The sequence below is a fragment of the Hipposideros armiger genome, unplaced genomic scaffold (genome assembly GCF_001890085.2).
Source record: "Hipposideros armiger isolate ML-2016 unplaced genomic scaffold, ASM189008v1 scaffold_503, whole genome shotgun sequence".
Lineage (NCBI taxonomy): Eukaryota > Metazoa > Chordata > Mammalia > Chiroptera > Hipposideridae > Hipposideros > Hipposideros armiger.
Genome location: NW_017731853.1, coordinates 1,005,090 through 1,031,530, shown reverse-complemented (window position 1 = coordinate 1,031,530; position 26,441 = coordinate 1,005,090). Strand labels below are relative to the sequence as shown.

Sequence of the window (26,441 nt, the reverse complement as noted above, 5' to 3'; positions counted from 1 at the left end):
CTGGCATTTTGATGAAGTAGTTCCTTGTGATGATAAAGTTTTATCTTGAATAATGAAGGGGGAAAGCATTAATCACTTTGGAGTCACCAGTGGCTGGTCTCAGGAGCCAACAGCCCAGCTGCCTCTCGGGATTACTCAGAAACACAAGTTTTTAAAAACAACAAAAAACAAGCTACCAATCTTCTAGCAGGGTAAGAATTTTCAGAATAAGTACTAAAACTGAGCTATCTCTAAAATGGAGCAGAATCATTAGGAACACAAGCAGTTCTGTCCTCCTTCCAGAGGCTCATGGAGGAGGGTAGGCAGAGGGCTAAGGATCTGGTTTTTGTTGCATTGCTGGCACTTCTGCTGGGCATTATGGGTGGGGGTGGTGCTAAGAACCTCTGCAGGCACTTAAATTTGGTTGCTGGAGTACCCATCACGTCCTGCAAGGAACCCAAGCCTTCTGAGAAAAGCCGGGACGTTACTGCTGAAACCCTAGCTCTGGCTAACGTTAGAATTCTTACCACCACCTGTGTGCATTAGCTCTCTCTCGGTCTCTAGAAGTTCCCGTCCTGTTTGAGAAGTCATGACTGCTGAAGATTAGACAAACCAACGAGAATGAAATGGTGGGTTTCAGCGGAGTTAAAAATATCTCAATCCCCCACACTCCCTAAAGAAAAAGCATGGTGGAAAGAAAAAAAAGAAAATCTCTTCCCACCCCCCTCCTCCCCGGGCCTTCCCCTGCAGGGAAGAAGGAAATTGAAACATTTACTTAACGCCTACCATGTGCTCACAGCTTTATATCATTTAAACAGCACAATCCTGAAGTAGGTATGAATGTCAACATTTTACAGTTGAGGAAAACAGAGCTTCAGAGAGCTTAAATAATTTACTCAAGGACACACAGACTGTAAACAGAACAGATAAGATTCTACTCTCACGCTCCACAGTGCTTTTTCTACTGTGTGGACAGATCCTTCTCTAATGTACTTTTGCATGTACACATATTAACCATGGCTCTCATATTCAAGTGGCCTGTGAGATGGTTAGAAACCCAAGCCAGCTGAGGAATCAGTCAACCCTGATTTGTGGATTTCAGAAAAGAGAGAACTCCCTGGGGCTGAAATAATCAAATAGCCTTGAGGAAGGAAGAGGTGAGAAAAAGTCTGGGCTTGAAGGGACAGTGACATTTAGCTAACGGGAGGCAGGACGAGCAAACACTTCAGGAACCAGCCCTTGGGAATCAGCGTGGGGCAAGGGGAAGGGTGTGTGTGTGGGGGGGGGCGGATGGTGCAGACAGTAAATATCCTTATCACTGGCCCTGATGAGCCTTTGGTACAGGTGTCCCAGGGTAAACGGTGACACATTGTGCAATTTTTAAAGGCAGAATTCAAGTGAGTCGTAGGATCCAATTTAACAATAATAATTTATTTCATTAATGAATATCTTCTTTTTTTCAAACTATTAATAATTCCATAGGGTAAACAGGGCACGTATTATTCTGCTCACTTTACAGGAATGAAAAATGAAGTCTAACTTGCCCGGAACTCCCGCAAGTTAATGGTGAACCTAAAACTCAGATCTTCTGACTGCCAGACCCTTCAGGGGATGGATGTCTTCCCATTAATGGCCGTGGAGAACTGTCTAGAGTTACAGATTCTCTCTCTCCCTCATACTCTTCTTCATGCAACTTCACAAGTTCAGAGAGCCCTGCCAAGCTACCCTGGACTTCCTAGAGGACTAGAGACTCCGAATATAAACCCCTACCGAAGATTCTGCCAGTCCACCCTTCGTATATAATCAACAAAATGCATTCCTTAAAAGGCTTCATTGTCAATGGCTCAATACTGAACCAAATGAGAGCCTGGCAATAAAGTTCAAGAACTTCCCACTGGTGAGTGAGGTCAAGAACAGCCTACCACCTGATCCCTAAGGCACCAAAGAGAACCAGAGCCTGGAATGTGGCAGGAGCAACTGGCTGCAGCCGGGCTCCTGCTCCGAACTTCTTTACCCACCTGCCTCACTAGTTCCAGCAAGTCTTCTGGTTCCTACTTTGGGTCCTTAGCTTGGACCCTGATTCACCCATTCATCCATTTGTTCCTTCATTTGTTCATTCCCTCATTCATTCAACTTACAAAAAAAAAGTTACAGAATTACTCTTTTCTAGGCCTTGTTGTAGGCTCTGCCTACTGTCTCTGTTAACCCTTGCATCACCACGCCTCCTCCTGTCTGCCACAGCACCCAGCTCTGGGACACCCACACCGGCCACGGTCAGGCCTGAGTTCACAGCTGCTTGCTTGACCTAGGTAATTGGGCCAGGCCCCTTTCCTGGGTGTTTGTGGGCGCTTTGCCCAAGCTTCCTTTGCCTGGGTGCCCATGAGTGAGCCGTAAGAGCAGAACGGAAACACCCAATCAGACAACGGCTACTCCCGTGGAGAGGCCATCACTTCCGGCAGCTGTGCGTACAGCAGGGTATGAAAGGAAAGAGCAACTGCAAGTGTCTCTTCGGCATCTTCCCCAAACCCTTCTTGGATGCTGTTTCATGGAAACATGACCTTGTCGTACAGTTGTTTATACCCACTCTGCATAAATATTTTCATATTTTGACTTTTTTAAAGCCATCAGCACTTCAAAGTCAATCTGCTGTGCTCTCTACACACACTAGAGAACTACCACCTGCGTGGTATGACAGGCGGGGCCAACTAGCCCCAGGCTCAGTACAGGCAGCGGGAAATGGGCCCTCGAGAGAGGTCTGGAGTCAATGGAGGACTTGGCCCAATTTACAAATTAAAGCTCTTTGGGGAAAGCGTGGGCGTCAGAGGTACTGGCGGCTTTAGAAGAAACGAGATTTTCACAACCCAAGCATATTCCTCACAGCTCCAGACTCAATGTTTATGCACACAGTGGGTGACCAATAAGTTTTCCAGAATAAAAATAGTAACTAGGTTATTAGAGTGCCAAATAGAGGCTTTTATCACAGCTAGAGGCAGTGCCACTTAGGGGCCATGGATCTATTTTTTTAATGGGAACACACACGCCCTTATAATTTTCTGTTAATACTACGAAAAAGCCTAGAAATTTCCTTCTTCATAGAGAACCAAATCAAAGTTCTGCTCAGGCTGTACTCACATTATGAATCTCAATATTTTTTCTTGTAATCTATTAAATTTCATTTTCTGTATTACGTTTCAACCTGCCTTGCAATCTACTGCCCACTAAAGCCATCTGGGACCATTTGCGAAGGTCCAGAGACACCCTGGTGGCTGCCTGAGTGCAAGGCATATGATTCACCTGTGATCAGGGTCCGCTGACTCATTCGCAATTATAGTGTGAATATGTCTGTAACGTACGTCACTAAGTCAAGTACCGGAGCATGTGTTATGATTCCAGGTTAGAATGCAAAAACAAGAATTTTCCATGAAAATGTAAAACCCAGGTGAAGAAGTTACCCCATGTTTCCAAATCACCGTTGAACCCATATTACGTCTTATGTCCTCATTACTGCTTCCTGAGACTCAGCCCGCAATGCCCTCTAACTGGGCTTTACAACTTAGCCCCTTGGTTTTCGTTCCCATCTCAAATCCCGACTAAAGCAAAACGAAAACAACAACAACAACAAAGGCACAAGCCCAGTTCCCGCTGGCTTGTTTGCTTAGATGAGCCCCCAAAACATAACGAGGCAGGGACTGGGGAGGGAAAGCCCCTGGCTTCACAAAGAAACTGAAGCTTAAAAGAGGGGAGACGGGATGACTTGCTCCATATCATGCAACTGGTGGCTTCCCTAAATAATCTTCCTTCAAATACGTAAAGGAAATCCATGAATTCTCCACGACGTCTCCTTTTCTTCATAATGATTAATCCCAATGCTGTGACACAATCTTGATGGGTACCATCTCAGTCCCTGGCTTATTCAAGAGAGGCGATGGAGTATGGAAGAGAGAAGTCTCTTAGGAGTGGAATGGGTCTGGATTCAGACCCCCACATCCGCCATGCATTGCCTATGACACCTTGTCAAGTCTTTAGCCACAAAGAGCTTGAGTTTCCTCATTTAGAAAATGGCAATGACCCACACTCTCGTTATTGGATTCACAAAAAGATTTGGAGAGACACCTCTAAAGAGCCTGAACATAGTACCTGACACATAGTATGGTCTTAGTAAGTCATCACTATGATATTTTTTTCTGGAGGGGGGCAGGTAATGTTGCTCAGTATTGTCTCTAATTTTTTAATACAAAGTTTATCTTTTCATTTAAAAATTGATAGTCATTGAAGCAAACATACACAGATACCTACTGTGTGGTGGTGAGGCAAAAGAAAGGGAGAGGAGACAGGGAAGGGGAGGGGAGTGAAGGGGGGAGGGCAGGGAAGGGGTGGGGAGGAGAGGGGAGAAAAAAATCACCCCTTATCCCATCCTCGTTTGGGTATATTTTTCCCAAATTTTCTTCCTAAGCAACATTGTGGATGTTTACATGTTTGCTACATTGTTGTAGTTATATTTAAATTCAATTATAATTCGGATGATAAATGCTACCTGAGAGATAGGCTGTTCCGGACCATCTTTTATGTCACATTACAGGATTATTGCCTAAATTAGGAGTAATGATCCCTAACAACATTCTTTACTTTTAAGTTTCATTCAGATGTGCTCGTGAAAAGAAACATCAAACCCTCCACCATCGGCAGTAACGTGGTGCTGCGCCCAGCACGACAGGGATGGCCACTCTGGGATGAAAACAGCCGACAGCTGGGCGCCTTGTCGGGAACTGAGGAGAACTGGCCAGATTCTTTCTGATCAAACAAAAGTACTGAGAGAGCATCAGGAAGATGCTCTGAGACTCATCTAGGAATCCCAGCGGTAGCTGTGGACCACCAGAAAACATCAGGAGTTAGGTAGGGGATAGTGAGGGTGTGTGTGCTGCAACGCGCTCAACTTACACAAGTGTCTCAGAACATTCTTACAGTTACTTATACATTTCATAGCAGTGGCTTCAGTGATTAGCTCACTAAAGCTCTAAAAGTATTTGCCCCAGTGAAAAAGAAGAAAATATTGTTAAGGGGAATTCCACCACTTTAAGACAGCCACGCCAGTTAGTCATCAGCCATCTGATAGCCAGGGACAGGCGGTGGCTGGACCTGACATGCATCCAAATATGTTCCCAGCCCCTCTGGGGCAGCTCCCTGAGCCAAGGCTGAATAAGCGCTGCAACTGCCCTGAGCACCCCCAAGCAGCTCTTCCAGGCTCTGGGATTCAGAACGGATGGGTCACGCTATTGGAGTCCAGATTATAAAATGTTTTTATTTAAATGATCTGGTCACCACGGAAATCAGGCTGGCAATGACGCTTCTAGCATATTTCTATGGTCGTTGTTGTTGGTTTGGTTTGGTCCGGAGTGTTCTTTATTTTGTTTGTTTTTTGACTCTTGGAAATACACCCCTGGGTATGCTACACGTAGGGATTCTCCCTCACCCCAAAAAATTTTCAGCCATCACCTTTGCTGTATTTCCCATGCAGATACAGCACAAGGACACACACACACACACACACACACACACACACACACACACACACACACACACACACAGCAAGAGCATCCCTCAAAGCAGCTTCTGTTATAAAAGGCCAGGATATCTGATGCGTAGACAGAGCTATCTGGACACCATTCCTTCTCCTACTGTTCTTCCTCCCCCAACCACGGGGATTCCAGTCAGTGTCCAGAAAAATCACTAACTACGCAAGTCAGATTGTTTTTTCATATATCTATTATGTTTCTCTTAATCCTTGAAAATGGTACATTTTTTTTCAACCTGAGGAAACAGCAAGAAGGGATCGCCATGTTTCCCCCACACAATTACAGCACAGAGGGTTAGATCAATGGCTGGTGATTAACCTTACAACACTTTACAGTGGTACTGAGTTCTTCCACATACATACTCAAACCCAGTCCTCATGGATCTCTGATTTAGTCACCATCTTCCCTTGGTAGATGAGGAAGGGAAGCTGCCACAGGGACATTAACATAGCCAGGTGGCAGAGGTGCTGGCATCTGAGGCCAAGTCCTGCAATCCAGAGCTCTGGGCACAACAGCAGCCCTCCTCGGGGCTAAAATTCCATCTCTCTATTGGTTCTGCCCCACACAGGCTGGTGTGCCTCCCGTTGCACCCCAATAGGGCTGAACAATCCTACAAAAAGCAGGGGGCTGGTCAGCAAGACTAGTTAATAAGATGTGAATGCAAAGCCAACCCTCTACCAAAGAGTGACTTCCAACAATGCATCCTCCTAGTAGTACATCCATGGAAAGAAAGGAAAGAGGCATTAGCCCAATTCTGAGTCCTCGCAGGTGGCCGGAAAGTTAGACAGCAGGTACAGTTCTGTGAGTATCTTAGAACTGATGTGCTCAGGGAATCTATATCCCAATATGTCCAAAGTTTTCCTAGGAAGTCCCTCATTGCTTGGATGCACAGGAAGTAGATGATCATGGAGTAGGGTAGGGGATTGCTTTATAAAAAGAGCATCCAAGACTTAGGGCTGACCGAGTGGCTCAGTTGGTTAAGAGCTCTCTCAAGAACACAAGCTCTGAGCGACAGGGTCGCCGGTTTGATTTCCAGCCCAGGCTGAGCTGCTGCTGAGCTACCAACGGGTGACAGGATGGCTCAGCTAAAATAAAATAAAATAGCCAAGACTTGGAAACAACCGAAATGCCCATTGGTAGACGACTGAATTAAGAAACTGTGGTACATTTATACAATGGAGTATTTACTCTGCTATAAAGAAGAATGAAATTGTACCATTTACAATGATATGGATGGACCTAGAGAACATTATGCTAAGTGAAATAAGCCCATCAGAGAAAGACAAATACCATATGATCTCACTTATATGTGGAATCTAAAAAACTAAATGAATGAGCAAAGTAAACAGAAATAGTCTCAGAAACATAGAGGAAAAATTGATAACTGCTAGATGGAAGGGGGGTGGGGATGAGGGAGAAGGGGAAGGGATTAGACAGCATAAATAGGTAACTTCAATGTTGCCACAGGGATATGAAACACAGTTTGGGGAATTAATCAATAATGCTGTAAATATTTTTTAGGGAGTTAGATGGACTCATGTCTGGTTAGGGAGACCACTTCATGGACAGTGTAGAGGCCTGACCACTGCACTGTACATCTGAAGCTGCCATTGAATAATATTGTATGTCAACTATAACTTAATATACATACATAGTCATGGATGTGGAGTATAGTGTGGGGAGTGGAGTCAATGGAATTGTAACAGATATTTATGATATGGGGAGGCGGGGGGCAGTTGAATGGGGGAGGGGGCTTGCCACTTTGTGAGGGGTGAAAAGGATAGCTATTGCATTGTTTTGTACACCTGAAACTAATAATAAAAAATATACATATTTTTTAAAAAAACAATAATAAATAAAATTACAACTAAATTATAGAACAAAAAAAAGAGCATGTAATTAAATAAACAAATAAATAAATTACAACAAACCCCTATGGAAAAAATATATCTATCTCCATGTATCTATCTCTATGTGGTGTGAATAATCATCACCCCAAGTCCTCAGGTAACCAAGTTAAATATAACAGGAATGTAGAAATGCAGCAGGCTGTCAGTGTAATGACACAGTATGAAGTCTGAAAAGAAAAAGCGTTAGGCTCTGCATGAGCCATCAAGGCCAGGAAGGCGTTGGATGCCACTCTGGGCCCACAGGTGCCTGCTCGCAGCAGTACCAAGAGGAGTACTCCGGAGAGCATTCGGCAGATAAAGGTGTAATGAGCCCAGTGCTGGGGCAGCCGGCAGGTGTGAAAAGATATTCTTCCATTTACCACATGCTGACACTCTCACTTCTTCCCCGTGTCCTTATGGGTTTAACAGTTTTCCCATCTTCCTTCTCCCCTAGTAGAGACCCCATCTCCCACAGTGACACTAGGAGCCAGCAAGTGCTCTGCACTGTGACACCACGCTGAGTTGCCAGGTGCAAGCGCAGACTCACTTAAGGTAGGTCCTTTCTTTTTTTTTTTTTTTTGGTCATTTTTTTTTATTGGGGAATTGGGGGGATGGGAACAGTGCTGGGGAAAGCAAATTACCAAACTCTTACCTTTTTTATTAGAGAAAGTCAGAAATGTCAAAATCACAGAAAAATCCCTAAATCTCATTTTATCCAGTAGCTTCCTTGGCAGGACTACAGACTTTTTTAGAGATCCCCAGTTTAAGGTAGCGATGGCATAGCTGGATTCCACTGCTCTCGAAAACACACCTATGGGTACACTACACACACATGATGAGAAAGCTGCCACTCACCTGCCTGCCCAGCAAGATGCATCAGAAACAGGAAGGCAAAGCTCTTAGCAGAGGAAGGCTTTAGGTTGTCTATCAATCCCAGAGGTAATGACAAACGTGGTTAAGCACTGCAAAGACCATCTCCAGACATAAGCCAAAGGGCGGCCTCCAGTGATGCAGCTATTTCAGCCATACCTGCTTCCCTGGAGATGATAGAGATGCTGTCTTCTGAAGCAGCCGCCAGCACCTGCAAAACTAAAACAGCAAAGCTACCGACAAGAGAGCTAAGCTCCTCTGTGCCATTCACCTCCATCTCATCCAACTACTGCTCCTGGTCAGGCTCAAGTTCAGGTGCCAACGGACCATGGAAGGGCTAAAAGGTGAGGATTGGGGGCTTCCACCATCAAGATATTATGCTCAGCAAAGTGCTATACTAGATGTCATGGGGTTTTCAAACATGAATGAAAAAGAGAAGCGTCCAAGGCACTCATACACCAGTGAGAGAGACTCACCCAACTATATTCCCCCAAAAAAAACAGGATGGAGAATTTTCACATGTGCACATGGCAGCGCTGGGCAACTCTGTTAGGCTTAGCCTAAGTTAGAGCGTGATTTTGGTTTTGAGGCCCTCAAGATGCAGACACTGCCAAAAGGGAAAGATATCCCACCATGGGAGAAAGTACCCAAAGACTTGAAAGATGCTGAGGTGTTTCAGGTCCAGACGTGGCTGCTGGAAGCCATGTTTGGCCCTGACAGATCTCAAATCCCATACATTGAGCATGTGAGCAAAGCCATGCTCAAGCTGAAGGTTCTGGAATCCTCAGACCTCACTGAGGTCGTGGTTTACGGCAGTTACTTGTACAAGCTCTGGACCAAGTGGCTACTCCCTCCAGTCCATGGACTAGAGGCACCGCTTGAGGCAGGAGCAAGGGATGCTCAAACCTTGAGGAAGCCATGAGTGGCCTTGAGCTAGGTCTTTTGATGAAGTGAAGCCAGTTTGCAACCAACGTACCTGGGACCAGGATGTGGAGAGTAGACTGTGGCCAGAGGTGGAGTGGGGGTGGCCTGGTTTAAACTCTGCTCCAACTTGACAAGGGAAAACAGCTGGTTTGGGGTTTCTGCCTTTGCCTCTAACTTCTGATGTGACTTTTCCCCAATGTTGCTAATTAAAGAATAAAATTTTAAATAGTTCCTTGACAAAAAAACAAACAAACAAAAGAAACAGGATAGAAAGAAAGAAGTCGTCTAGCTTTGGCTCAGCAAATAGAGTACAAATCCAACTCCTATTATTCAAGTTTATAAACGTTGTTAGGAATTTGTCCCATTCTGCACACTCCCCACTAGGACTTGTCCTTCCGTCCACACTCCCCACCAATTAGAGGAAGTTGAGCACTGACATGTCCCGGTGGCTTACTCTTTTTGATTCTGTTACACCGGTGTGCTTTCCCTCTCCAGCCAGACCACAGCAAAATTAAGCAGTTGCTCGCTTTTCTGTCCCCACGCTGGCCTTCCTGTGTTCCGGATGTAGTAGGAATTCTGTGTGTGGTACTGAAGGAAACGGAAAATCTCGTATTTCAAATTCTAACGTGGGACCTCCAGAAGACCAGAGTTCTTGGCTTGTTCAAATGCCTACAGGAATTTGTCCGCGTTCCTCGAGCCACAGACTCCTACAGTTACATAAGTTCAGAGCTAGGTGGGATCGTTTCAATCAGATGGCCTTTTATAGTCCAGTGAAACTTAAAGTGACTTTCCCAAGGCCATGAAATGAATGGAAAAGCCAGGACTAGACTGGTGGGTGTCTGAGACAATATGCATTTGCATCTCATCCCAACTGAATAATTTGTTTGTGTAACCAGATGTACTTCCTCAGCTAAATGCTTTCCCATTCATTATTTTGTTTAAAAAATGATTAAAACTTTCAAAATTAACTACCTATTTCCATTTCCAAAATGGATTTCACTGCAATAGACTCAATGTATTATAAACACATACACATGTCACTCTGTGAAAAACAGATTGCCTGCAAATAACCTTTCGGTTACAAACAGATGCTGGAGGCTTTCAGATTCTAAAGTGTGTTTTAGTTTCAACGGCCTGGTCACAATTGAAACCAGGCTGGCGGCACATCGCTCTTCCTACTCGGGATCCATTTGGAAGGTCTGACCTTCCCTGGGGGTTTCGTGTTAGTCCAAAGCACCCAGAATTCACAGCCTGCCACCCAGTCCAGAGCGTGCTCCTGAGCCTGTCCTCTCAACAGGGGACACCAAGCAGTTTCCACACCGACTTAGCAGGAAGAAAGGAACAGTGTGGGCTGCAGTCCATGTGGACATTTCTCCATGGATTGAAATTCAACAAATATGGACTGAAGGGCTATTATGTGGGACAGACCCCAAGAGAGGGACTTCCCGGGCATTTTATCTCCTTTGCCCTTGAAACAGATGGTATGGAAGAGAGATGAAAGAGAAGTCAACAACAGCAGCAACCACTTAGGGAACTGTCTTCAGCATTTCGCATGTATTATTCACAAATTGAAGATGGTGTCATTATCTCCGTTTTCTAAATGCTAAATCCAGGGCTTAGACCTAGCAGTGGTGGAGCAGGGATTCCAGTCCAGGTGGTCTGCCCCGCAGCTGGTGCCTCTGACTGCTGTGCTCGTCCAGCGCTCTAGCCCGCAGCAATAAGACAGCCTACTCTTCCACTGGGCCTCATCCTTTTAGACAGAGCTGGAGACTATTTATCCACAGGCCAAGGGCTCTCCACCTTTTCAGGTTTACAGCCCATTTTCAAGTACAGCCTGGCCTACTAGAGCACATGCTTCTTTAGATACCATAGTTCATCTGTACTCAGTAAATAGGAGAAGAATGTCCTTATAAAATAGCAATTGTGTTGGTTTATATATTTTTTCTTAGTATGTTAATACCTGGCCCCCAAGTAAAAACATCTGAACCTAAACTCCACTAACAGCTGACTACATTATTGTCCCAGATGCCATTCACCCCTCCCCTTTTTCCTACTGGCCTAGTTGAGCCACATGCTCTGTGTTAGAAGCACACAAAATGAGGATCTAGAGCCATCCATCTCAGTCATCACTCACGTCTGTGCAAAGCCTGTAAGTGCTTTTCCTCTGCCTCCCTCTGCCCTTGTCTCCAGAACTCAGCAACCTCGAAACCTCCTCACAGCTTCTGTCATCAAGATACCGATACCATCACCTTCTAAGGTGAAGGCTGAGACTTAATGAGAATATTGATTTCCTAGGAATTCAGGGTGATTTTCCAGTTGCGCTGATAAGTCTTATTGCCGTTGTTATTATTTTTCTTATGCTCTGGGTGCAGTTGTGCAGGTTTTGAGTGATCTGTCCACCTCTGTCTTCCCATAAGTCCCGTTATTTTTGTGTGAGCTATTTTATAAAGCCTGAGGTTTTTCAGGTGTGTGTGCCTTGCAGAAACACTGGGATTGGCAGCACGACCAAAAGGATTAAACTTCATCCAAGTGCCTCAAGGTTTCTGTGGCCCTCTTCAGCACTGAGATGCTGTGAGAACAGAGCTACTGGGTTGTCAGAAAAGTCATGATGTATTTTTTCTATGTTTTTCGTTGCAAAAATGCATCACAACTTTTCCGACAACCCAATAGTTACTGCCTCAGCTGTGCTCATTCATATAGTCTAACATATCATTCAGAGTTTGGGGTTACAAACAGCAGAATCCACTCTAGCTAACTGAGGCAGACAGGGAATTTTTTAAAGGACATTAGGTCACAATCCCGGATGGGCCAGCGAATCAGGCTGGGATACGGTTCCTCCCCAAGGTCCCTCGGCAGAGCCTGCTGTGGGTGCCTCTGCCGGCAGTGCTGTGGCTTGTCTGCAGAGCTGGGAACCCCTGTCCAGGCTGCATCTGAAAGCTGCATGTTTCTCTATGCCCCTCACCAGAAACACCTCTGTGGGTACACCCTTGTTCTCCTGACTCTCTTCTGAATCAAAGTTACCTCTTTGATTGGCAGGGCCGGGGACACATTCTGGCATTAGCTGCAAGGGAGACCCAGAAAGTGACTTTTGACTTGTACTTTGTGGAGGTAGAGTTGATAAGCTCAGAAATTCCCCCAAAGCATGAAAGGTGTTCAAAAGGTACTGAATAGCCAGAGTATGGAGCAAACGTCCACTACACATAGGAAGCAAGTTTTACACAACTCTCGGCAAATACCGATCTCTTGGAACCAGGCTGCTGCCCTACCAAGCTCCTGCCCATAGCAAGCTGCCCCCGTTCCTCACAAGCTGCGCACTTCAGTGCTCTGTCTGATGTACACCAGCTTAACAGCATGCGTCCTCATGGCAGCAGAACTTGATGTGGTATGTTGGTCTTCATTTGGAGCCGCCACAAGGTTCCAGGCTGCACAGTGGGTGATGTTTGAAGGGGTAACAGATTCATTCCCATTAGCACACCAGGATTTTGGCAATCTCCGCAAACAAATGATGGAAACACAAATCACTGTACTGACTCACAGCATCATACCTACTTCCTGGTACATCAGCAACTTCTCATCCCTACAGACAGCAGGGTATGCCCGAGTCCCAGCCCGCTAATTATACTGTCACACAGTTTTCTCATTCAGGAGGGGGTTTCTGGATACAAACGAATCTGTTCTGATTAATGCAAAAGTGTACATCATTGCGACTGTTGGTACTATTATTAACTTATTAGTTATAATATTTCTCACAATGGATCCTTCCATTCTACTATATTAATTAATAGGTTATATTACGCATTTTCTCTTGAAAGTTTCTTCTCATCAGTATGGCAATTCCATTGTCCAAGTGGGGATTCTAGACATGTTAGCCTGCATATGCATATATCATTTTTAACTACAGCCAGACTTCACCATCACTCATTTCCAAGTTACTGCTTAGCATTAAGATTGATTTTGACCTTTAAGATAGCATTCAAGGCCTCAGCTGCACCAAGACAACCACCCTTTCTCACTGTGCCCCTTTTACTCTGTGCTCCAACCACAAAAACCTTCTTTCTGTTCTTCCTCCCTGCTCCTCCACCACAGGGCTTTCCCCTCCACCTTCCACCGCAAGTATTGCCTCCTGCAGAACCTTCCACGTGGTCAGTTCTTGCCCCACGTCTGGGTCCGGTGCCCTGTGACACACACTTGTAGGCCCATGAGTGGCACTACTGGCTGCTATACTTTTCCAGATACCTGTATGATCTCTGACAAACACCTCTCTGCTGCTAAACCATAAGCTCCAAGGGAGTGAGACTATGTTTTTGCTCACTACTAGGTTCCAAGTGCTGAGTAGGGTTTCCAGCCTATAGTAGATACGAAAATTATCCGATGAATAAATGAACGGATTCATGCATATAGAATGATTGGTCTCACCATTTAGTATTTATTAACATGATTCAACTCTCTAAGATGAGGGGAAGCTTAGGGTTAAGTGGGGAAAATGGGAGATAATGAGTTCCATCTGGGGCAAGCTGAGTGGCTAAGGTAGCTGCTGATCATTCAAATAGGCAGGGACAAATACAACAGGACGCCCAGCATCCCTACCAGGGAAGTAGACAAATGGCATTGTCACATAGACCAGTGTTAGCCTGTGATGGTGGAAATAGTCTACACTATCTAATGTGATCGCCAGTAGCTACATTAGTTACTGAGCATTTAAAATGTGGCTAGTGAAACGAAGCAACTGAATTGTTAATTTTATTACATTTTAATCAATTTAAATATAAACAGCCACATGCAGCTAGTAGCTACTATACTGGATAGCACAGATCTGAACAGAGAGCACAGAAGCTGCTCTCTAATAACAACACCAACGCTGCTCATCAGAGGCTGATGAGATTGGAAGAGACTGAGTGTTTGGGGTATAATCATCAGGTATAATTCACAGGTAAGAAAACCAAGGCCCACACAGAAGTGACTTGCACAAAATCATTGCAGCAAGAAAGCAGTAAGGCAGACTAAAGCCATGGTCCTCTGTATCTGATCCAATGCCTTTTCCACTTCACAGGCTGCTTCTGTTATTGATGCAAAAAGAGCTGTAGTTTTGTTTAATTCTAATGTGTGGATTGGAGCCAGCTCACGGACAAAGCCAACTAAAGATCATGTACTGTCCTGCTGAGCTAGACACCCCAATCGTTGGATAAGAAACTATCTCGGGTGTTTTAGTTGCAAATAACAGAACCTACGCTAGTTGGTTTTACTATGAAAGGAATTTATTAAAGGAGTTTCAGCAGTTTGCACAATCTCTGAGAAAGAATCTCAGGGCCAGGCTTAGAGGCTATGCATTTGCGAGCTGCTGACAGATTACACCACCACCGCTCCAATGGGGGCTCTACTGTGCCTGCCAATCACCAGTGCGGGGCGAAGGGCTCCACCCCAGGACCTCTGCATCTCAAAGCCAGGTCCCACCTCTGCCCACATGTCATTCTTTCTCAGTAGATTCTAAATCGAGGGGAGATGGGATCTGAGACCCTTGCTGCAAGAAAGGAAAGCAAGTTTCAGGCTTCCACCTGGTGCTCTAGCCCCATAAGGCAGGAAGATGCCCAGACATTAGGAAAGGAATCTTTAAAAAAAAAAAATCAACACCACCACTACTTAACAAATGTCCTGTCAAATAAATAACTCATCTGCACTGGTTTAGACATGGATCTTACAGCCCATTCTGCTCACCAGCATCCCTGACTCAGAGCTTTTTACACTTAAAGTTATATCTCTACATTGCACATTTTCTGAATTAATGTAATTTTTTTGAAAGATACTTTATTCCCTGGAACATCTGTATTGATAGATGCTATGTATGGTGGGAAGTGAACTAGGCATTTCAACTCTCAGAGCATAAAGGGCTTCTTTCAGCTTTGTTTTTTAATCTGGATTTTCTAATTATCAAACTCAATATAGCACTGTCATGAAGATGAATAATTCTAGAAAGTTTTTCCTCAAAACTGGTACCAGTAGGATGGAAGCGAGAGTAGATCTGAGAAATCTTCTAAGAGCTGAGAGTTAATGTAATGTGGGGCCCGACACCAAGGGCTTTCCATCCTAAAAGTCTACAAAGCAAAAATTACTACTAGTATTTGAGTCTAGTGGGGGGGGACAAGGAATGCTGTCTTTGACAGTGACCATGATGTAGTAAGCCAAAAAGGGGGTGTGGCTTTTGACAAGAAAATGGAGACTACACCAACACATTATGCAACAGCTCTCATGAGCGAACCAGATGGAGTTCTACCCCAGGCAGCCCTGGAGAGGGAACAGGCCGTGTGGATTTTGGAGGCTCCTGTCCTAAGGGTGGCTGACATCCAAGGGGGTGGATCCCAAACAGGGGCGCTGAGGGCTAGGAACTGGGCCTTTAGAGACCCCACAGATAAAGTGCCAGTGAAGGAGGGAGAGCCTGGGCTTGCTGAGAGCTCAGAAGACAAGGCGGTTAGCTGTCACCATGACAAGGCTGCAAACCTCCACCCCCAGTGACTTCCCAGCACCAACCCTGCTGCCCAGCTTCTGGGGACTGCCTATCGCCATGTCTACTGCCATTTTACTGCCTCCCAGTCCACATGTATCATTATATCTTTTATAATACGCCAGGCAAGCATAAAGAGAAGGAAATAAAAGGATCGTTCAGGGCTATTGTTACTCAATACAGAGTAGCTGTCATAGCAGCTTGGTTGTCAAAGAAACTTCCCTGAGGAGCAAGGACACATCTGGGTCACCGAGCTCCAGCTCATGGTAGGAGCAGCGGGGTAATGGCTAAGGTTGAAAAACACCAATTTCACCAAAGTCCCAGCTAAGCCTGTCACAGTGAGTCTTAAAAAATATAAATCAGCTCATGTCACTCCCCTCCTTAAACCCTCCAATGGTTCCTACTGCATTTCAAAGGAAACCCAGTCCTCTCCACAGTCTGGCTGGACTGCTCGCCCCACACTCTCATCCCCACGAATCTCCTTCCCTTCTATTCCTCAAACACGCTCCTTTCCGTCTGCAGGCCTGCTGCTTGCCCTTCCCTCTGCCTGGCTCAGGCTAGCCCCAGGTCTTGCCCTGACTGCTTCTTCCTCCTCTCCCATCTCTCAGCCTGTCACCTACAGCCTCCAAGAGGTCCTGCCTGCCCACCTTGCCCTGCCATCACAGCATGGCAATCCCAGTGCTGGCTTACTCGTTTGCCTCTTTGTGCTCTACGGTCATCCCCTGGAATGCATGCCAAGTGAGGGTGAGGTGTGTACCTAGCTATTGCTTTTGTCCCAGCTCTTGGAATGGTGCTTAGACCACTTCATTGGTTTCGTAAACAAATGGGTTAAATGAAAAGAAAAATCGACAGTTGCTAAGTCTTCCCACGTTTTTTGAAAATTGAAAATGCATTCCTTCAAACATATCTGAGGGCCCTCTAGACATCAGATGCTACGGGGAACTGTGGGGGAATACACAGACGAGTCAGATCCTGCCCTCAAAAAGCTCACTGCCAGGAGGGATGTATGACAAGCACAGAAAGAACTCTACATAACGCTACAGATTCCAAATGTCCCTGAGCATGAGAGTCACATGGCGGACTCCCATGCCCTAGAAAGTCTGGAGGCAAAGAGGGAGGTTGCCTGGAGGAGGCAGTCTGAGATGGACTTGAGAGGAACACAGCTGGGTATGTGGGAAGGGTGGGCACTTCGGGCATAGGGAATGGAGCCAGGAAATGGGGAGAGGGACAGAAAGCAGCATGTGGTCCCATTTGGCAGTGGCACGATGGGGAATGATGTGGGATGATGAGATGAAAAGGTAGCCTGAAGGCACTGTGGTGAGCCCAGGACATGGCGCTGGTTTTGACAGAAAGGAAAGGAATCACTGACTGGCTCTAAGTCAGGAATGAGAGCATCAGCTAAGTAGTCAATTTACAGATAAGGGCTCAGAGAGGGTTAGTGAGCTACCCAAAGTCACACAGGCAGAAGGTGAGAGACCAGGACTCAAACCCTGTTACTGTGATTCCAGAGGCAAAGTGGGCAAGGGGAGGGACAAAACTAGCCCTCGATGAGTCCCCACTGTTCCTAGGCAGAGAGCTGAGTGGTTTGTGTTTGTTATTGAATAAGAAGCCCAAACTGCAGACAAAGGTGCATATCCTTTCTCTAGAAACAGAAAGGAAAGGGTGATGTGAAAGATGGCGAGGAGACAGACTCGACAGGATTTGGAAACCGGTTTGGAGGTTAGGGAGGACAGTCCCGTGGAAGAGGGGACAGCCCCGTGGAAGGGGGGACAGCCCCGTGGAAGGGAGGACAGCCCCGTGGAAGGGGGAACAGCGCTGTGGAAGCAGAGGTAGCACCATGGAAGAGGGGACAGCACCGTGGATAGGGGGACAGCCCCGTGGAAGCATATTGGCTTCTCTTCAGCACCCTGCTTGCATCTTCATTAACTGCCTCTGTGGGGCCTGTTTTGGTGTCTGGTTTTCTTCAATCACATGTTCTCCACTTTTTATTTAAGCCACTTTGTTACTCAGACACCACACAGATCATTAGCTGCTGGTTTTCAAATTCCACAAGTGGAATGAAAGGGAGTTTAAACAAGGATACTGTGCTGTGAGTCTGCAGCTGGCAGGGACAAAAGAGACCTGGTGGCTCTCCCAGGTGGCGCATCTCCTCTCCAGCTGCCACAAAAAGACTTTCGCAGTGCCTAATTAGAACTGCAAAGACACACAGTTTAGGGCTCGCTTCAGGTGGGAGCAGCTTTTCAATCAGCTCATTTGCTTTTTATACCACTGTGACAAACTATATACCTAAACAAAAGTTGACTTCCATGTTATGTTTACAAAATAAAAAATTCAAAATCCTGTGTAACAAATCAGGTAGCTTGCCTCTCAGTTATCACTTCTGTGTGTGTGTGTGTGTGTGTGTGTGTGTGTGTGTGTGTTTCAAAATATATACATAATGGTTTTATCTTTTCTTTTATATTCATCTATGAAAATATACATAATGATTTCATGCATATATTTTTGTTGTTTCTAAACTGCTAGACTGAATACAGATGCTATTGGGTTGTTGGAAAAGTCAGGATGTATTTTTTCTATGTTTTTCCTTGCAAAAATGCGTCATGACTTTTCCGAAAACCCAATAATTACCTTCCTATTACCATCTGGTTCTTACTCCCAGGTCCAAATTCTCACTCTCTCCCCAACTTCTTTGTTTCCAGAGCAGCTCAGAGCCCAACCAGGTCTCAACAGTCCTAAGGAAATACAGGAAAGAAAGAGGGGTACCCCCAGTTCTCTTCTTTCTCCTTTTCAGGAGGGGTCCTTTAGCCCAAATTAATCCTTCTTTTAACGACTTGGGGGCAGGCTCCTTTGAACACACCAGACACCACACAATCCAAGACATATTTCAAGTGATGGTGAGCAGACATCTTCACCACCGTGAATGCAATTAACTACAGCCAATGTGGTGGCACTCAGAACAAGGGACGTTAAAAACTACCCTGTGATTCATGAAGCTCCGAACCCCTCTAGTCTGCCGTGGAGCTAGCTTTATGAACGGGTCAGGGATAGGGTGTCACCAAGGGAAAGCCAGGAAGAGTTTTGCACACTTCAGAATCACATGAGCCATTAATTCACACACGACTGAAATTCACTGTCGTCTGGCAATTCAAAGACACCCAGACCACAGTGGACTCACAGGATCAGCTCCAGAAGAACAAAAGATGCAACAAGAAATGACCCCTGTCGCATTCTACTTTCTCTCTCACCGGAACAAAATCGTGCTTTGAAAGGGCACAAAAAAAAAAAAAAGAAAGAAAGGGCACACACTGTTTGTATGAATGTTAGCATGTGTACAGGATTGAATCAGCACAACAGCGAACACCACTCTGTAAGCAGAATCTGTTTATTTCTGCAAAGGAATTTCTCTTCTGACAACCATATGGACTCTGGAGATCTTCACACATAGCTTCAGGACCATGCCAGAGGCTCACTGCCTTTTTCAGATTTGCCTAAGGCAGCGGTTCTCAACCTGTGGGTTGCGACCCCTTTGGGGGTCGAATAACCCTTTCACAGGGGTCGCCTAAGACCATTGGAAAACAAAAAGATATTTACATGACAATTCATAACAGTAGCAAAATTACGGTTATAGAGTAGCAACGAAAATAATTTTATGGTTGGGGGTCACCACCACATGAGGAACTGTATTAAGGGGTCGCGACATTAGGAAGGTTGAGAACTGCTGGCCTAAGGCATATCAATGGCAAGAGGCACCCTAATTATCTAAAATGAAACAGAGCTGTTTTCTTCTGTAATCTTTTTTTCTCAGGCTGGTCACTTTTTTCCTTTTTTCTTTTGTAACGTCACATTGAAGAATTTCAGCCAACTACAGTTTTCTTTCTTCTGAGGCTATTCTTAGGTAAGCTGTGATTACTGTTTCCTAGAAATCTTTTTCATTTCTATAAGATGTGGAAGGGTTGAGCTCACTGGATTTTCCCACAGTCGTCGTAAAACGCCAATACCAAAAATGCTCACATTTATCATTAAACGCGACAGTTCCTTTCTACCCCAGAGCTCAGCGAAATACTCCAACCACTTAAAAGGAAGCATGTCTTTCCTTGCAGTTGCCTAGGCTGAGATCACAGATCGGGCTCTTGGCTTTGTGGAAATTTATGTCATTTCAGGGAAGTCGACATTACTTCCATCGGCGTAAAAGATGCAGCTGCTTCATTTCAGGCATGCTGCAGTTTCCTTTACGCCAAACACTGAGCATCAACATAGCCTGACAAACCAGAGTACACGTTAGGGTTAGTAAATGGAGTTGTTTGTTTGTTTGTTGTTTTCATCTATGCCAATTTCTCCACCATCTCCCCTTTTACAAGGGGAAATGTATTTTCTTCTCTTGGCCATCACAGAATGAGAAGGGTTCCTCCAGTCACACCCCGCTTGCTCCTCCAACCCTCTCCGGTTTTCTCTAGTGATATGTGTACTGGAAAATGCCACTGCTCTCTGGGGCTACGAGGGCACCACTCGCTGCCTGTGCCCCCTCATGCTCCTACCAATCACACTCGGCTTCTCTCCAGCCAACGGAGACCACTTTCTCTAAGGCTAAAGGGCACTTCAGACTTGCTGGTGGCTAAATAATGAGTTCCACCAATTAAAAAGGAAAAAAAATCCCCACTCAAACCTCCCTCTCCACCAGCTGCCCCGTCTTTCTTTCCTGCCCTTCACAGCTTAACTTCTCCAAAGAGTTAGTGCTGCCACCCACTCACCTCCGACTTGCACGAGCCCCCACCCTCTTCAACCCGGCCACAGGATCATCATTCTATCGAAACAGCTCTTCACAGGCGCCCAGAGATAAACAGTGCTCAGACCCCATCAGGCTTCGCTTCCCACACTGGGGGCAGAAAGGACCTATTTTCTAAGGAGGGCTGCAAATTAAAAGGTATGACCCCCACCCCATCCTGGCATTACTAAGTGATTGAGGACTGACTGCTCCCAGGAACCACGTCCCCCACCCCCAATCTACTTCTAAGCTGGAAAGATGGACGAGGACAGGGGCCTCTTGGACTCTCTACCATCTTGGCTTAGGAAGAGGAAGGAGCCTTGTCACAAAGACTGGGTGTGGCTGTAAGAAGGGGGCCTTTCATTCCCCAATTGGATAAGCAAGGGACATGTTATTTGCTCTGTGTCTATCAGATTAAGGAAGGGGGGAAACTGCCAAGAGATGGCAAGACAGACAGAAGCCTTACTCCCCCACTTCTGCTTGTCTCACAGAACACGGATTAAGGTGACAGTTAGAGCATCTCACCAGGACCTACCCAAAAGGACAAAGGGATCCCAGCACTGGTTACGTTAGAGGCACTTAACCGTTCCCTCTCCCTCCTCCCAACACAGGAGACACAGTTGGAGCCCAGAAGGAAAGGGAGGAGGGGTCCCAGAAGCAGACCACCCCTCCTTCCTGTTTCAAGTCCCTCACCGCAGACCTGGGAAGTGGTAAGCTCAGGGAAAGCTTTAAATCAAATGTCTGTTTTTCTCATGGTATTATTCCCAGATATATCATCATTGTCCTTTTTTACCTCATTTCATTCATTCACTCATTCATTCCTTCACTCCTATCACAAACGTGTGTTGAAGGTTGATTCTATACAATTTAATCACAGAAAGGTAACTAAGACATGTTCCCCTCCCTAAGAAAGCTACTAGGAAAAATAAGAAAAGTACAAACTGGCATCTACCACAGGAAATGATGCAAACAGTAGCATGGCAGTTACAAAGTGCCAAAACAGTAACTCAAAACTCCAAACTACTCCCTGCACTAGACCCAGGCAGCTTGATCGGATCAGTTTAGACCTGAACTTCTCATGCCTGCCTTTCCCATGACAGTTGGTCCTTTATCCCTCCAGCTAAAATGCAGGATGTGTCCAAGGTAGCAGTTTACACACTACCATCTATGTGTGGCATCCTGGAGAAAGCCAGGACAACCCACAGTCCTTGAGTCTGGGGTGGGCCAAAGAGATTTCAACGCACAGCCCTGGATGGGGCCCTGAAGAAAGGACAAGGTACATGTGGCCTCTCGTGAAACACCATCACATGTAACCCAGCATGGAGGAAATGCTGCTGGTTTTGGATAAAGGTGGTGCCGATATGTCCACCTCCCCTCAAGAGCATCTTACCCACAGGGAGAGGGTCACGCATGTGGAGAGCGGAACCACCTTAGCCAGGAATCACATGTAATTTATAGATTGCTTACAAGCAGACTCTTAGTCAGAATGAATTCACATTTACAGCCACATGTGTGCAGAAAGCACATCACTCTACATGATCTCTGGTTTCCTGGGAATCTTCAGCTTACAGTCCATCAGCAACTGTTACTGCTGCCCACATATATTTCTGACAGGCATGTTAATGATAATGTGCACCATTGTTAGAATAATACACGCCCGATATAAAAAAAAATCTAGAAAATGCAGCAAAGTTGATAGCAGAAAAATATCACGCATATTCTTACCAATTGTTACTATTCTGGTATATATTTCCATTTAACCGCTGTTTGATTTAATAGCTACTTGGAATTAATATGTCTCATAAGCCAACTCCAGTAGTTTATCCAATAAACTAGGATACAAACTGCCATCTGTAATGTCTTCCAATTATGAACAGGTTGTGTCTTTATGACTGTAAAACAACCAATAGATTCAGTTGACAAAGCTTAAGTTCAATGGAGGGAGAATTGGGTAAGCGGGTTGTTTAATACATGAATGCAAGCTGGCATTCTTCTCTGTTTGTCTTTCCAAGGGCCCAGCAGGTGGAATTAAGCTGGTCTGAGCTCTTGGGCAGCTATCACTTCATATGTAAACCCCTTTACACATAATTTCCTTTGATTGTTTAACAAGGATAATCTCGTGTGATTCTGGGGGGCACAAAAACATAGTGCTGATGTGTTTTCTTGACACAAATACAGCTGTCACTATTTATCAAGACATTGAACACGGATTTGATTTTCATCTCAGTCTTCCCTAACAGACATGCTATTCAATGATATCGAAAATAAAAATTATTGGCTTACCTGATTAAGAAATCATGCAGTCCAACGTCAAAATACCTGTTCAAAGGAGACATAAACAAGCGCATTAATAGAAGATAATTGCTGAAATGGTGGACTTGACAAAAAAATATGCAATTTACATTCAGAACATGGTGAATAAATGGGTTACTCTCTGATTTTGGTTCTCAAAGCATGGCCTCTGACAGCCGTGGCAGCATTCCCTGGGAACTTACAGAAATGCAAATTCCCAGGCTCCCTTGGACACAGCGATTCAGAAATTCTGGGGATGGGCTCAGCCATGAGACTGAACCGCTGCTCGATGATAGCAAAAGTGTTTCGGCAAGTCTAAGCTCTCGCTCTAGAAATAAAGACCAACCTTCCAGTTTTCTAATTGGCGAGTCCTTTTATAACACTAGTTGTCTCAACAATAAAAGAAGTGTGTTTTAAAAGCACAAAACCACACCAGCCTGAGGGAAGCAAAGGGGTGGGGAAGGGTCAGCTCTGGCCTTCCCTGCTCCTCGCAGCGCAAGTCACTGCAGCCTTTCACCAGCGAGAGCATCCCTGACCCTCTCTGGATTCGCCCTAGCAGGGAGGGAGCACAGCAGCTCCGCGTACTCGCTGGCGAGCTGGAGCCTCGCGCCAGGCATCCAGTAAGCCGTGGGCAGCGGTGAGCCCTCCCAGCCACAGCCCTTCCCTGACACCACCAAACTGGCGTAGTCCACGTGAAGGGTACTGCTTTGAATCCCTAGTTAGCACTCTTGTTCCCCCTGAACTCCAGCCATTTCTCTCCCTTTGGGTCTGGCTATGAGTAAAAAGACTGGGTGGCCAGAATCAGGATGCTGCTGTCCACAAAGCATTGTCGCTACTTCTAACACCTAGATGATGACTGCTGTGTCCCCACATCAGACTGGCCTCCTGGGTTAGTGATCTGCCTGAGTAAAGCCTGAGTTAATTCTGTCCCTACAGACTATAAGCAACACACGCAGAAACTCCCCCTGCAGTGGGGTCCGACTGCCCAGGCCCTGACTCTCCCCAGCTTTCAGCTCCACCCCTACCCTGTCCCAGGAGCACCCAGCATGCCCAGCACCTCCCCCATCTGACATATGACAGGCGATGACTGACATTAAAAAGGATTCCCTATGGGGTACCTTTAAGTGACAAGGTTCTTTTATGTACTTAAACATCTGTTTACAGATCACGGACACGGGGAAGGTAAGAATACAGAAACAAAGTCAAACAAAAAATTTACCATTTTAACAATTTTGAAGTGTATAGTTCAGTGGCATTAAGTACATTCACCATGTTGTACAACCATCACCATCATCCATCACCAGAACTTTTTCATCTTCCTCAAATGCAACTCTGGCTTTCCTCCCGATCACGGAAAAGCTGATTTACGCCCGTTTCAAGGGGCTCGGGGGTGGGGCCTCTTCTGGGGAGCTCTATCTTTCATTTCAAAACACGAGCAAACCAATGAAGTCTAGAAATACGTTCTCATCAGTTTTCCTGTACAGATGGATAAGGTGCCTTAGGGAGCTACAGTAGAAATGGAATAAGCCTTTTTTTTCTTTTTTAAGAATTGTGCACCAGGCACTGTGCTAGGCACTCTGAGCATTACCTCTTTCAATCCTCACAACTAACCCTACGAAATATTGGGCTGTCGGAAAAGTCATGACGTATTTTTTTGTTTTTCGTTGCAAAAATGCGTCATGACTTTTTCAACAACCCAATAATTCCCTATTTTATAAAGCCGCATGGCCTTATCCCCAGCCACACAGCGAATAAATCGCTGAGTCAGGATCTAGCTCTGAGTACCAAATGCCAAAGTCTATGTCTTTTCCCTTCATGTACCCAGCCACTGACTCATTTACCAAATATTTACCATGGCTGACAACGTACCAGGCAGTGGCAAGTCCGTCATGCACAAGCACAGAACCCCTAGCAAAGAGATGACAAAGTCAACAATAATTTCCATACAGCATGACCAATATCAAACATTCTCTCCCTTCATGGAGTGCAAACTCCACGAGGGCAGAGCCAGAACCAGCCGCCAAGCATTTCTCAAGAAACGTCTGCTGAGTGAGTCAATGTGTGAATGATGTGCTGTGATGAGGCACCAGTGCCTCTGTCTGCTCTGCAACTTACCACGGTCCCCTATAGACAGGAGATGCTCAAAGCAGTCATTTAATACACCAACTATTACGTGTAAATACATGAAATAAATACCCACAGATAAAAATGGGGCTTCTCTTCTGAAATCAGATATCTACCAAACTGTAGTACAATTTATTCTTATCACCTTTTAAGAAACGAATCTCTCACAGCTACCAGCCCACTGTAAGCCTGGCTTTCCTTAGGAGGACACATCAGAAACAGTCATCTCATTCATATCATTCTTGGTTCCTCCCAGAAATTAGAAACAGGCAATCTTTTATGTGTTTATGTGATATAAAAGTTTTTGTTGTCTGAACATCAATTCACAGCAGCAACGGAAGGTGGCTTTCAGCTTGATTGACATACATATAAAAAGGAACTTTCTAAAAGTTGCAATGCCCTAACAAGGCGGTGAATTTCCCACCATGGGATGAGTGCAAGCCTGGGTTAAAAGGGCGTTTAGAGGACACTGAACCATCAGATAGAAAACTGGACTGGATGACGTTAAAGGTGCCGTTTAGTCTCAGGCGTCCAACTCGGTTTTAGTCACTTTCAGGAAGCATCTCTAAGTGAGAATTCTCACTCCCATAGCAGCCGCTCTTGTGTGATAACCATCAGCAAAGCAATGGACTGTGCCTGGGCTAACGCTTCCATTGCAGCCCTGATGGTTTGTTTATGATGATTATGACTGCTACGCTTGTTAGAACCTCACCGTGCATGAAAATTAGGCTCCTCGCATCTGACAAAGTGGTGCTACACATGTTTCCTCACCGAGCACAGATATTTAAATATCCTCGCGTTCAGCTCCCCCTTTGACAGGAGGGGTCAGGCCCAAAGAGCGTGTCAGTGGCAGAATGCAGACCAGAACCCACAGTTGGTACCAGGACTTGTTCTGCTCTGCCAGGCCGCCTGCCTTGGGGGGTCCTGGTCTTTCCGTCCTCCCGGGCTGATCTTGGCTGTTTGGGAACTAGGGACGTAAAAGGCAATGAACTGTGGCCAGAAGTTGCACATGACATACAACCAGTGAGGTAAGTTTCCAAACCACAATTGTTACAGCCGCTTCGCATGACACGTGCCAGGACAGTATCACAGGAAGTATCGGATTCAGGTCTCAATCCTTGCCTCTACTTCTTCAATTAACAATCTTCACAGTTTTTCATCTCCAGACCATTTACCCCATTAGTGGACTGCCCAACTTTAGCTCTCACATTCTGCCCAGGAAGTTTAAAAACTGACTTAGAGAGTTGAAAGTAAAAACCAAATCATATCACTATGAGAATAAAGTTCATACCTAGATTCAAGAAGCCCTCATTAGTTCTTGCTGGGCTATCTAACTTAATTTTAGATAGCAGTCAAGATCTCCAAGTTTATCCGCTCTAACCTCTTTACTTGAAAAATTAAAAAATAGAGGATACGGGAGATGAAATAATTTGAAACATAACTACACAACTAGAAGCAGTGCTGAGGCTAATAGTCCATGTCCCTTAGAGCCTAGTCCTTTATTCAAAGTGTCACAACACTGCCGTCCTCTC

At 45.4% G+C, this 26,441-nt stretch overlaps 1 protein-coding gene and 1 pseudogene across 4 annotated transcripts in view; one reads left to right on the top strand and one right to left on the bottom strand.

The window, feature by feature from the left end:
• Window positions 1-26,441, bottom strand: part of HHAT (hedgehog acyltransferase) — a 259,836-nt gene that overhangs the window by 93,219 nt on the left and 140,176 nt on the right. For all 4 annotated transcript variants that reach the window (XM_019667729.1, XM_019667727.1, XM_019667728.1 and 1 more), the window contains one exon: window positions 22,777-22,812. In XM_019667729.1, the coding sequence (XP_019523274.1) occupies window positions 22,777-22,812 (36 nt within the window). The remainder of the gene's footprint in view (window positions 1-22,776; window positions 22,813-26,441) is intronic.
• On the top strand, window positions 8,910-9,265 carry LOC109396112 (developmental pluripotency-associated 5 protein-like; annotated as a pseudogene).